General features: G+C 31.1%; 1 protein-coding gene across 5 annotated transcripts in view; it reads left to right on the forward strand.

Moving 5' to 3' along the window:
- Positions 1-295: 295 nt before the first annotated feature.
- The window catches only part of LOC110037823 (tropinone reductase-like 3), a 44,631-nt gene continuing 32,091 nt past the window's right edge, over positions 296-12,835 (forward strand). The window contains exons 1-6 of one of the 5 annotated variants that reach the window (XM_020742547.1): positions 296-584; positions 708-824; positions 5,614-5,748; positions 5,825-5,950; positions 11,971-12,072; positions 12,433-12,578. In XM_020742547.1, coding sequence (XP_020598206.1) covers positions 465-584; positions 708-824; positions 5,614-5,748; positions 5,825-5,950; positions 11,971-12,072; positions 12,433-12,578 — 746 coding nt within the window. In that variant the 5' untranslated portion in view covers positions 296-464. Of the gene's footprint in view, positions 585-707; positions 825-5,613; positions 5,749-5,824; positions 5,951-11,970; positions 12,073-12,432; positions 12,772-12,835 lie in introns of those variants that run through there. The other 4 variants (XM_020742548.1, XM_020742549.1, XM_020742550.1 and 1 more) reach the window with 4 other exon arrangements.

The raw sequence follows: 12,835 nt of genomic DNA on the forward strand, positions 1-12,835 counted from the left end.
CTATAATTAAATGGGTTACTATTTTTATGTATTATCATATACAACATAAAAGGCTAACCTTAATCATTCTGTAAAAATAAAAGTTTTCAGATGGTCCACTTAAATAAGTACTTGAATGAGTTGACTGACCTTTGATATCATATATCTATCGTAAGCATCTTATTATAAATTATATCTTTTTTATTTTCTTCTTCATAAAAGAAATTATATTTAAATATGCTAATATAATGTCTTTTTAACGCAGGGAAAAGATGAAAGTTGTGATCTTTAAACAGCGAACGAGTCGTTGCCGAGCATGAGTTTGACTGTATAGGATTTAAAAATCCGTAGGATTTACCATGGTGTTTTTGCCCCTTTGGAAGGATTTAACATAAATCCTGTACAAAGTCCTGCTTAACCGGCTACCAAACGGCCCCTTAGACTTTCTTAATTCCTGTTGATTCCGCCAGACGGGGAAGGAGGAGATGAAGAGATTACAAGGGAAAGTCGCGATTGTTACAGCTTCAACACAAGGAATCGGCTTCGCCATCGCTGAGCGTTTTGCTCTCGAGGGAGCCTCAGTCGTCATCTCCTCTCGCCGGCAGGTCTCTCTCTCTCTCTCTCTCTCTCTCTCTCTCTCTCTCTCTCCCTTTCTCTCTCTTTCGCTGTGCATGTGTGGGTGTGGATTTGTACTAGGTTTGTGTGTTGACTGTTAGGGGGAATTGCAGAAAAATGTTGATGCTGCGGTGGAGAAGCTGCGGTCCAAGGGACTTGAGGTTATGGGTGTCGTATGCCATGTCTCGAATCCGCAGCAGAGGAAGGAACTCATAGATAAGACCATCGAGGTTAAATCCCTCTCTTCTAATTGCAGATTGTCGACTATTAATCCCTTAAATCTTGAGTGTCCTGTTTTAGCATGATAATTGTTAATTCTTTTTTGACACGCTGTATGGCTATTTGTTTCAGGATTTAAATTTTTTTATTGTGAGAAATTTTTGAAGCAATGATGACATTTAGCAAACCTCGAGACGGGGTTTATGAGAAGAGAGATAAAATTTTCAAAAATTGTTTGGCATGATTTAGACTGTATCTTGCTTGAATCCTGCCTAAAATAGGATACCAAACAGGTCCTTAGTTTATGAAGCAGCAGAAAAGAACAAAATGGATTTTTAGGGGGATTTAGACGCATACGATTGAATTATTATAATTTGGATATAGTCTCAATATGAGATCTTTCATAAACTGATTGCCAATTCTACCCATAGGTTTATTTTTAATTTTGGATTCCTAATTTTCTACTGAAAGGAGTGATTCTGGTTAGGAATTTTGGAGATCCTTTGGTATGTAGTTTAGAAGAAAAAAAGGAGTTTGTATTGAGTTCAATGGCATATCAGAACCTTTTGGAAGTTGGGAAACAAGACTGCAAAATGATGATTAATAAAAAGAACAATGTGCGGCATCTCTGATTGTTTCTTTATTTAGTTTTTTTGTTTTATCAATTCTTTCTAATTCAAGTCTTACATTTCACACCCTAGGTACGAAAAACTTTACGCCCCATTGACCCTAGTAAGGTGGGATGTGATGAAGGGAATGACTTCAACTTTTGTACTGAGTTTCAAGTGCTAAGATCAAATAAAAATTTTTGTTGTATCCACAAGAGAAAATTTCTATACAAATAATTATAAATAGTGAGAATAATATTAAGCAACAAAAGATAAATAATATTTAATTTCATTAATAGAGTCTTTGATAAGCTCGCATCAAATAAGCATAAAAAACAACAAATAGAATGGAGACTGAAAGAAATAGCATAATCAAATCTACCCAAACCTGCTATGGAAAACAAGTAGAATTATTGTATAGAATAAAAAACAAATGAAATAAAATTGTATGAATGACAAGTTGATCAACCAAACACCTTAGTGGAATGTATTATGAAAAGAAAAAAATACAAAAATGAGTTTGATGACTAAACTTAATAACTCTTGTTTATTAATTATATTTAATACAAAATACATTGATGCATACACTATGAAAAATAAAAGAAGCTGATTTACTGATAATAGTTGCCAAGCTAGAGTAATACTACATTTTATAATTGAAAAATGTTACCAATTTCAATATGATTTTTAGTATTATGATATTCATGATCATTTGTATTTTAATTGTTATCGACACAATTTTATTCTAAAATCTTCATGTGCAACTATTTCAGGTTTAATCATATATCTTTAAATATGACTCTTTAGTCATTTATCAACATATTATATATTTGTACATATATCTCTAGTCAATTTTATCATGACATCTTAGAACTGAAAAGGTAAATTGGATTACAAAAATAGCCGGTCCCGCAGAGCCGTCTGCCATCCCTATAGTAAGAATATTTATTTTTTCCTATTATTTTTTTGGTTAATTCCAATATCATTGTCTTTTGGGGCAGAACAACTAATTGGAGGAAATGTTTAATGAATATAATATCTTCTTTATTGACATTCTAGCCAGACAAACATAAGAATGATATTTTATCAAACATCTTATGGTCTATATAAGAAAGATAAAGCCTATTCAAAGCATGCTCAACATTTAGAGGCATTGTCAGCTGCTCATAATAATGATCAATTTATTATCACATATTCTCCTTTATGCCTCGTAGCCTAGTAAACAATTTTTTTTTAAAATTGTCTCACACACATAAACCCTTCTTTATAAATATTAACTATAACACTATCAAAAAAAAAAAAAAAACCTATAACTATCAAAATATTACAAACCTTATTTGAGAAACTAGAAAATAAGAATTAGAATGATACTATGAGAGAATAGATGATTACCTTGAAAAAGAAAAAAAAAACCATACATGGGTTGCGAGATCATTGAGCTATTAAAATAATAATAATAATAAGATGCAAATGGTTTTTCTCATCATAATGTAAACCAGATGAAAGATTACAACGATATAAAGTAAGGTTAATGAAAAAAAGCCTATATGTAATTTTATGAAATAAGCTGTAAAAAAATCTATACTCTTGTTGCTAAAATAATAGAACTTGTATATGCTATTTTCTCCGCCTACAAAAAAAATTCTCTTCCTACTGACCTTAGATGATCCATGCAATAATATGTTATGAGAATTTGTTTTTTATTTGAAATGAAGTCTATATGGATCATCCACTACAATTCAACAATTTTTTTTATATAACATAAGATGTGAATATTAAAATAAAGATTATGCGGTCTTAAATAATTCCAATAGTGTGATTTAATAGATTTATAAACGACATGTATGAAATGATATATAAACAGAACCAATTAGATCATATGTTCTTTCTAAAAAGTTCCACTGATAAAAAAATTAATTTTTATTGTGCATGTTTGTGATATTGTTATTAGGAATGACAATAAAGGAAATGAACTACTAAAAAAGTTAAAAAATAAAAATAAAAAAAAACTGAGCAGACATTGAAATCCAATAACTTGGCTAACTCAAGTAAATTATGGGTTTAAAGTGGCTTAGTTAAAAAATGAATTTTTTCTCTTACAAAAATTTGTTTTAAATTTTTTGAGAGAAACAAAATTGATTATTTGTAAGTCTTATACAACTCTAACTGAATGATGACAAAATTTTGACTTAGATGACCATTAAAGTAAAGTTCATATTGGACAATATTAAAGATTAGTTGGGAAACTAATTTATGTATCTTACATCCGTCCTGACACCAACGAATAAGCTTCAAGCTCATATCTAAAATCAAATCTTGGAGAAACGATTTTCTATAGAGAATATGAAACTTAAAATTTGAAGTTTATATTGATCTTGATTCTCCAGGATCACTAGTGGACAAGAGACCATTTCAGAATATTGCACGCTATTGGGAGGAAATAAAATAATATGGATAAGACAAAAACAATCTATTGTTTTCTGGTCAGCTCATGTATTTGAATTTAGCATAACTACTCAAGTTATTTGTGAACTCCATTGGATTAAAATTATACTAAAAAATTAAAGTTAAATGTAAAGAATTTTGTAGGATATATTGCGATAAAACATCTGTCATAAATATTGCTCATAATCCAATATATTATGATCAAACCAAACACATGGAGGTTGACAGATATTTCATAAAATAAAAATGAAATTAAAATTTGAGTTAATTTGCACTTCATCCTTTTCGTCGAGATAAAATTCAAAGTTAAGAAATGCAATAAATTGATTTTTGTTTTCACAAAAAATAGATTCCAAATGAAAGTAAGGAATGATAAATATGAAGATTCCAGAAGAAAGTAAGGAATGATAAATATGAAGATAAACATCTGTTCGTAAAATTTGTAAAAATGTTGCTTGATTCGTAGGCGGGAGCGAATTGCAGTTATTTATTCCAATTCGAGACATAAACAGGATGGGCAAAGAAAATTTTCATTTCTCTTTTTAAAAGAAAACTCATGTACATGTCAAATGAAATAAGAAAGGATCCTTTTTCATATGAAATGGATATCCCCGTCTCTTTCGACATTTGAGGAAATTATGTTTTTGGTATGAAGAACTACAAATGGAACGTAAAGTTTGATTGAATTTGAAGTTTATATTGTAGTTAAATTTGATTGAATTTAGAATTCGGTCAATTTGACCAAATTTGAATTATACCATTCATGTAAAATATTATAGGTAAGTCGTAGCACCACGCCGCCGTAATAGCAGCCAGCGACCGCTGGCCACCTACTGCTTGGTGCCTCCCGACGCCCCCATGCTTCCCCCTCACTGCTGCCCGCTGTCTCCTGCCGCCCGCCGCCCGTCTCCCGCCGCCCGCCGCCCATCTCCTGCCGCCCGCCGCTTGCTTCCCACCCTTCGACCGCCGACCGCTGCCCTCCGCCCGCCTTCCAGTCCTCCTGCCACCCCCTCCGTCGCAGCCAGACAAAAAATATTTTTTGAAGCACATTATTTTCTATCATCTTCCAACCAAACAAAAAATACGAAGTCTTTTATTTATTTTACAGTGAACCAAATAACTTGAAAGTATTTTAAATATATTATAATCATAGTACTCTGCAAATCTTTTACATTATATTTCATTTTTAGCAAATCAAATGGCCCATAAAGAATTTTGCAACTCTCCTTACAAAAATATCTTAAGCAAATTTGGAATAGTAAATTTTTACCCTCTAAGTTGAGGGGAGCATTAAAAGTTTTGGAATCGTTAAAAATGAAAGATATCACGGATTCATATACTAAATAAAGAGAAATATTTGCCATGGATTTGTGTTTAACATAGAATGGGGAGTGCCATGGATTGCTTACATGAGCCATGAGCCAAGATTGAAAGTTTTGAACGATAAGATAGAAAGTTTTGAACAATAGCTTTAAATTTTTAATCCTTATAGTCCACAAAAGTTAATTATTTTTTAGGCAATTTTGGCGAATGAATAAAGCAAGCTTTCTGGCTACTTTTTTTCTATGTTACCTTTGTACATCCGATATAAGAAAAAAATCTAGCACTCTCTTCCCGAGATTCTGAAAATTTACTCTTTTTTTCTTGTTTCTCGATTTATATCCCTTCATTTAGTACCTTTGACAATTTGTTATGAATTCAAATTCTGAAGTCTTTTTATGAGTAATTAATCGCATCCACACTGCAGAGGTATGGAAATATTGATATTGTTGTGTCCAATGCTGCTGCTAATCCAACTGTTGATAATATTTTGGATACCAAAGAGGCTGTTCTTGACAAGCTTTGGGAGATCAATGTGAAAGCCAGTGTTTTACTCCTACAGGTAGGTAGCTGATAGGATTTTTATGTTATTTATGATTATGATTCACTTACAATGCTCACTCTCACTTATGTGACAGGCTGTTGCATCCTACCTGAACAAGGGATCTTCCATCATCTTAATATCTTCTATTTCTGGATACAATCCAGAACAGGGGCTTGCCATGTATGGGGTTACAAAGACGGCTCTTTTTGGGTTAACAAAGGTTCTCTTTGCACTTCGTGTGATTATCTTACTATTCCATGGATACAAAGTACTAATGAACGTCAGGACATAAATCATAATCTATCTTTAAGAATCTCTAATTATCCACTGCATGTATCGATGATGGTTACTATGTGGATTATATGAGTACATTTAGAAAGAAATTCAAATTTTAATAGATTTATTTTCTGTAATTTTTTCTTTTATACAAACCTTTAGAATACCTAGCTCCACTGGAGTTTTGATGCCTTTCTCTAGCAAATGAAATCTACTTTGAATGTCTATCATCCTATCTTTTTATCGTTGCAGCCTTTTTACTTGATGCACAAGCAAGAAGAGGTGCAATGGAAATAAAGTCTCAGAAAGCTTCTACATCTCTTTGCACTTCGTGTAATATTTTGTCTTCAATATTTTATTGATAGGATCTTGGAATATAGGTATTCTCAATGGTAAATTAATGAAATTAGTTGATATTATGATCCATAGAAAGATTAATATCTTATGTATTCAGGAAACTAAATGGGTTGGAGAAAAGACTAAGGAGATTGATAACTTAGGTTTTAAGCTTTGGTATTCCGGTAAGAGTCGCACTAGAAATGATATAGGTGTAATTATAGATAAGTGTTTGAAAGGTAATGTTATAAAAATTAATAGAGTTGGAGATAAAATTATAGCCCTTAAGATTATCATTGATAGTAAGATTTTTAATATTATAAGTGCTTATGCTTTTCAAGTAGATTTAGATATAGGGTCTAAAGATAAATTCTGGAATTTCTGGAATAACTTAGAAGACTTAATACAAATGATATCTCTTGAAGAATGAATTTTTATTAAAGGATATTTAAATGGACATGTCAGTAGAGTGGTTGAAGATTTCAGAAATATTCATGGTGGCTACGATTTTGGAGTGACTAATATAAAAGGTACAGCTATTTTAGATTTTTCTTTAGCGTATGATTTTGTTATTACTAATACTTTATTCAAGAAAAGAGGTGAGCATCTTATTACTTATAAGAATGAATCTAATAAAACACAAATTAATTATTTTCTTATGAGAAAAAGAGGTCGTTGAGATTGTAAAGATTGTAAGGCCATTCCAAGTGAGGATTTAAGTACCCAACATCATTTATTAGTTCTAGATTTAAAGAGGAAGAGTTGTAAAATAAAAAATATTAGGACTTATCATCGTAGAATTAGATGAGGGAACCTAAAATACATAAATAAAATTATTTTTATGAGTAAAATTAAAGTTTTAAAAATTTGGGATGTTCATGATGAGGCAAATGCTTTGTGGGATATAGTAACAAACACTATTAAACAAGTAGCAAAAGATGTACTTGGAGAATAAAAAAAAATTCTTTAAATAAAAATAGTTGGTGGTGGAATAATAATGTGCAGGAAAAGATAAAATATAAGAAGTTATTTTATAAAAATTGGTTTAAATATAAAAGCTTAGAGAACTGGAAAAAATATCAAACGGCCCGCAGGGAGTCTAAAAGAACAATCTGTGACGTTAAAAATTCTTATTTTAATGATCTTTATAATAGATTAGATACTAAGGAGGGTGAAAAATATATGTATAAGCTATTCAAATAAAGAGATAAGAAAAATAAAGATTTAACTTAAGTAAAGTGTATTAAAAATGAAAATAAAAAAGTGTTTTTCTTAGAAAAAGATATTAAAATATGAGTGAGTTATTTTAATAAACTTTTTAATGAAGTTTCTAAAAATATAATCGACCTTAGTGATTTTAATATTGTTAATAATAAAAAAACGTTTTATTTTTACCGTCGCATTAGAAAAAAAGAAGTTGAGGAGACTTTAAAGAAAACAAAGGGTGGAAAGTTTGTAGGACCTGATGATATCCCATTTGAAGTATGGAAATTTTTAGGAGATTTGGCTTACTAAATGCTTTAATATTATTTTAAAAACTAAAAAGATGCCTGAGGAGTGGAGAAAGAGTATTTTGGTCCCAATTTTTAAGAATAAATGAGATGCACAAGAGTATGCAAATTATAGAGGAATTGAGTTGATGTGTCATACTTTAAAATTATGGGAGAGGGTAATTGAACATAGGTTAAGACGTATTACTAAGATTTCTCATAATCAATTTGGATTTATGTCAGGCAGGACTACTATGGAAGCTATACATTTATTGAGAGGTTTGATGGAGAAGTTCAGAGATAATAAGGAGAATCTACATTTGATTTTTATTATTTAGAAAAAGCTTATGATAAGGTTCCAAGAGATATCCTTTAGAGAGTTCTTGAGAAGAAATGTGTTGATATGACTTATATTCAAGTCATTAGAGCTGTTACTTGTGTTCGAACTGTAGGAGGATTGACCAAATATTTTCCTATTTCTATTGGATTCCTCACTTTGGTTTATGATGAATGCAAGTCTACATAGAAGCATTTTCTTCCATCCTTAAATTGATGACAAACTAAGGTCATCAATAAAGTATCGCATTTTTTGAGAGGACTTACTTTTTGATTCCACAAGACATAAGGAGAGAGCTTGACCTATAATTAATCCATGCATAGTCCACTAATTCTATTTGATTTGCTTTCTTGGTATATTTAGGATAATTAGTTTAAAGTTTATTTGACTTGGCGTTTTTGGTTGAGTCGACAACACTTTTAGGGAAAAAATTAAGGAATCCGCAAAAAAGTTGAGAAGTAACTCATCAAATTTCAAAAAAATTACAAGCGTCAACATGATTGTTAGTGAGTAGAAATGATGTTTATAAAGGTATATCTTGTGTGGATTCTCATCAACAAGGTAAATTAAAGGGGTAGCACGTAAATTAAGCCTGTTAGTATTGACCATTCTAGATCCTCAAAAAGGTCATAGACAATGCATGTTAGATGTAACCAGTCTCTTATGTTGATATGCGCTTAGCAGTGAGAATGGAGAATCTAAAACGTATTATCCCTTTGATGCTAGATTACAATGCTAAGGAATTAGTGGAGTTCTAAGGGAATCAATGTTTTTGAAAGAGCACTTTTGCTGAGAATTGTGAAGTCCTCTTATAAAATAGATTATTGTGTTTTTTTTGAATGATAGCCTAGCTCTAATTGTTCGAATGAGCATTGTTAGCACTGCATGTGATTGAAAAATTTTTACGACCATGTTATAATTTCTTATGACAAATTTTCCTACCTTTTATAACCTAAAAATAGATATAGTGGTATGTATAGGAGAAGAATCTTCTTTATGATCTTTGATTTCACAGGGGAGAATACTAAACTGAGAGTGTGTGTGTGAGATAGAGAGAGAGAGCGAGAGAGCGAGAGAGCGAGAGCGAGAGAGAGACTTCTCATTCTTCCCGTTTGCAATTGATGTCTTTTGGAAATCACTTTTTTTAAAACATTTTTTCTACACTTCAAACACCCGAGCTCAATTAGCTATAAGATAAAAGCTTCTATTTAGTAGATTTTGGAAATCACTTTGGCGTATGTTGAATTCTAACTCTAAAGAGAAACATTTACTTCCATCCTTAAATTAATGACTGACTAAGGTCATCAAAAAAATAATTGTGCATATTTGAGAGGACTTATTTTTTGATACCTCAAGACATTAGGGGGAGGTTGATCTATAATTTGTCCATTTTCAATAGATCAATGCACAATCCTAAACTCGAGCACCATTTAGGGGGTTTTATTAGGATACTTGTGTTAAATTCTATTAGATTTGCGTTGTTGGTGTGTTTAGGATGCGAATTTTGAAGTCTATTTGACTTGGCATTATTGGTTGAGTCTACAACTTTTTAAGAGAAAAAACAAAGAATCCGCCCAAGGATTGATAAGTAACTTGCCAAATTTCAAAAAATTACAAATGTCAACATGCTCGTTAGTGAGTAGAAAGAAAGATTATGAAGGTATATCTTGTGTGGTTTCTCATCAACAAGGTACATTAAAATGAATGAAATGAAATGGAAAAAGGGAAAATGATTATTCAATATCTTTAAATGGAATTAATTTAAAAGGAATGAAGTGTAAAGACACAAGTCATTTAGGATTGCCCTTAGATGGTACTGGCAGGGGATATGATATATCTGTGCACGAAAAAAGAAATAAAAATTATAAAAGTGTATTTTCAGGGGTAAAATTTTGAAGGTACTTACGAATATAATTTTTAGAATACTTTCCTGTATGATTTTAGTTCTGATATGAGTTCTTAAAGAGGTTAAAAATTTTGAACAAGAATGGTTAAATTAAAAATGAAAGTTTACAACATGATTTATCAATAAATTGCGTTTTCTTGGGACATTCATCCATAATATTTTCATATTAATTTAATGCATAATAAGACTGTAATTGTTCACTAAGTGGTAGAAAATTTACTTTTAAATTTAATTGTTTCTTTTAGGAAAAGTTATTGATTTATTATGTCTGCATGAGAGATTTTGTTTACTGAAGGACTACTACTCATAGTTATTATGTTGTGTTGTGGTTGTAGTTATTATACTGTTTACTTTTGAGTAGTGTTACTATTGTGTATTGGTTTCAGATGTTTTACTTATAGACTATGGTATTAATTTTCGATGATTTGATTTCTATGTAATGTATTTTGTGGTTTTTTAATGGTTCTTTTATAAATTGGAAGTTATGAAATTCATTGGAAAGTAAATGAAATGTTAATATCATCTGACCGCAGTTTTTGGCTTACTAAACTATCAGGTCGTCTCTTGACAACTATACGAGAAAGATCCATTTGGCTAACCTATTGAAAATGAAGCTTGTTCTTACTCTAATCATCTTCCATCCAAATATGGTTGATTCAATATTTTTTAACCTTCTTTATGGTTCATTTGGTTGATTGTTGTAACATGTTTTAGAAAATTGTGTTATTTTATTTTATTTTATTTTCTTTTTTTGCATGAAAAAAAGAAACAATCACATTTATTATTAAGGACGACGTGTCATTTAGGCTTGAATATCTGAGATGAGTAAGACACCTATCATTTGGATATGTAATTCACTATATGTATTCCTCTTGTAAGAATAGTGTTCACATCATAATTACTAACATGGCATGAGAACATTTGCTGAAATAGTAAGTTAACTATTAGAATTCCAGAAAAAATTCCTATTGTTTGAACTTCTAACAAAAATGCCGTTTTCTTCTACAGTAATGTCATTATCTTGACTGGCTTGGCCTCTGATTTGCTGAGTGAGAAAGTCTATACCCTCATCAAAATCGTATTCCAGAAAATCCCTTTTCTTGTTTAAATTACTAGTAGGTCCCTTTCGTATTTGCCTCCTGCATATAATCATTAATCTGAGTTCTTAACTTTTCTGACATCAAAACAGTATGGAATTTACATTTAATCCTCACTTTTTGAAACTGTTTAATACAATTAGGCACCTACTTTTACAATCAGGTTTGTGGTAAGCGTACTAAATTATTAATTTGAATAATTTTTTATCACTTTCTGCTTACTCTTAAATTTTATGTCCAATTTGAATTTTCTTTAGTGTCACTGGTTTTCAATTAGGAAATATGCTTTTCTTCTTGGGAGAATAAATTTTTTTTTTTCACTTGTGGGGATATAAAAGGATTATATTTTGAAAGATTTCAAAGGCATTTTTTAGTTTAAAACCAGTATTGGTTTTGAATGACATCCATTGAAATAATGGAATCTAATAAATTTATCACTTCTCAAAAAAACAAAACAAAAGGGTGACTTTTCTCTAACTACAAACAACCTAGCGAGCCTCACATAATTTGGATTCAAGTCAATGATTGGGCATCAATTTTTAGATCAATAATTCTCATATACACCCAAAATGATTAGGAGGGCAGGCTTTTATTAATTGTTTGCTTAAACATTTGAAGATCATATGATATTTCTTTGTTATTTTTTGGCATTTATTAGCCGGGAAGCTAATTTTATTTTTTATCAAGTATTAATGAAATTAATGATACTCTGGAGCTACTTTAGGCCTTGAAAGTTTTTTCTGTGGATCTACACATATTGGCATATGGCATTTGCCTAATGTTCCTTAATATATGCAGGCCCTGGCTTCTGAGATGAGTCCAGATACAAGGGTAAACTGCATAGCTCCAGGATTCGTGCCAACAAACTTCTCAGATTTCCTTATAAGAGACGAAGCATTGGCAAGTATTTGGATCACATGGCTTGCATGACACTTCCATAGTTAGCTATTCAGCTTTTTTCTTTTCCTACTTTGACGTCAAATAGTTAGGAATAGTTAGGATAAGGCTATTGATGGTGATAAATTTCTTTCTTATAAATACAGATACTCGATTCATCGAAGTTTACTACTTGCCATTAACTATTCATAATGCATTTCAATTATTTCTTTTGACTCTTTTCTGTAGTTTGTACTTTTTTTTGCTTTTCACTAGATTTCTCCTTATTTCGTGCCTACTTTTCTACATTTTTGTGACCAAAAAATGTTAATAGTTTTTTCTCCTTTCTTTGTATTGGTCAACGTTTATGTATTTTTGGCACAGAAAAAAGGCCTTGAAGAGAAAACGCTGCTGAAAAGGTTGGGCAAGGCAGAAGATATGGCCACCGCTGCTGCTTTCTTGGCATCTGATGACTCCTCATATATCACAGGAGAAACCATTGTTGTTGCAGGAGGCATGCAATCCAGATTGTGAGTTTCACCTTGTTTCATGAGAAATTTCAACCTTTGCTCATCATGCTTCAGAATCTTATAAATTTAAATCAATAATGTTTCTGTAACAAGGAGGTTGCAATTTTCTTATTGCATGTTTGCAAAAAAATAAAATAAAAATGCTACAGTTGGTTTTATTCTCATGTTCTATTTGATTGGATACTTGAAGTTTCCTCCTTTTGTTACTCATATAGTGGTTCAACATACGCAAGCTTAGGAATGAAGCTAGATGCCAG

The sequence above is a fragment of the Phalaenopsis equestris genome, unplaced genomic scaffold (genome assembly GCF_001263595.1).
Source record: "Phalaenopsis equestris unplaced genomic scaffold, ASM126359v1 Scaffold225472, whole genome shotgun sequence".
Classification (NCBI taxonomy): Eukaryota; Viridiplantae; Streptophyta; class Magnoliopsida; order Asparagales; family Orchidaceae; genus Phalaenopsis; species Phalaenopsis equestris.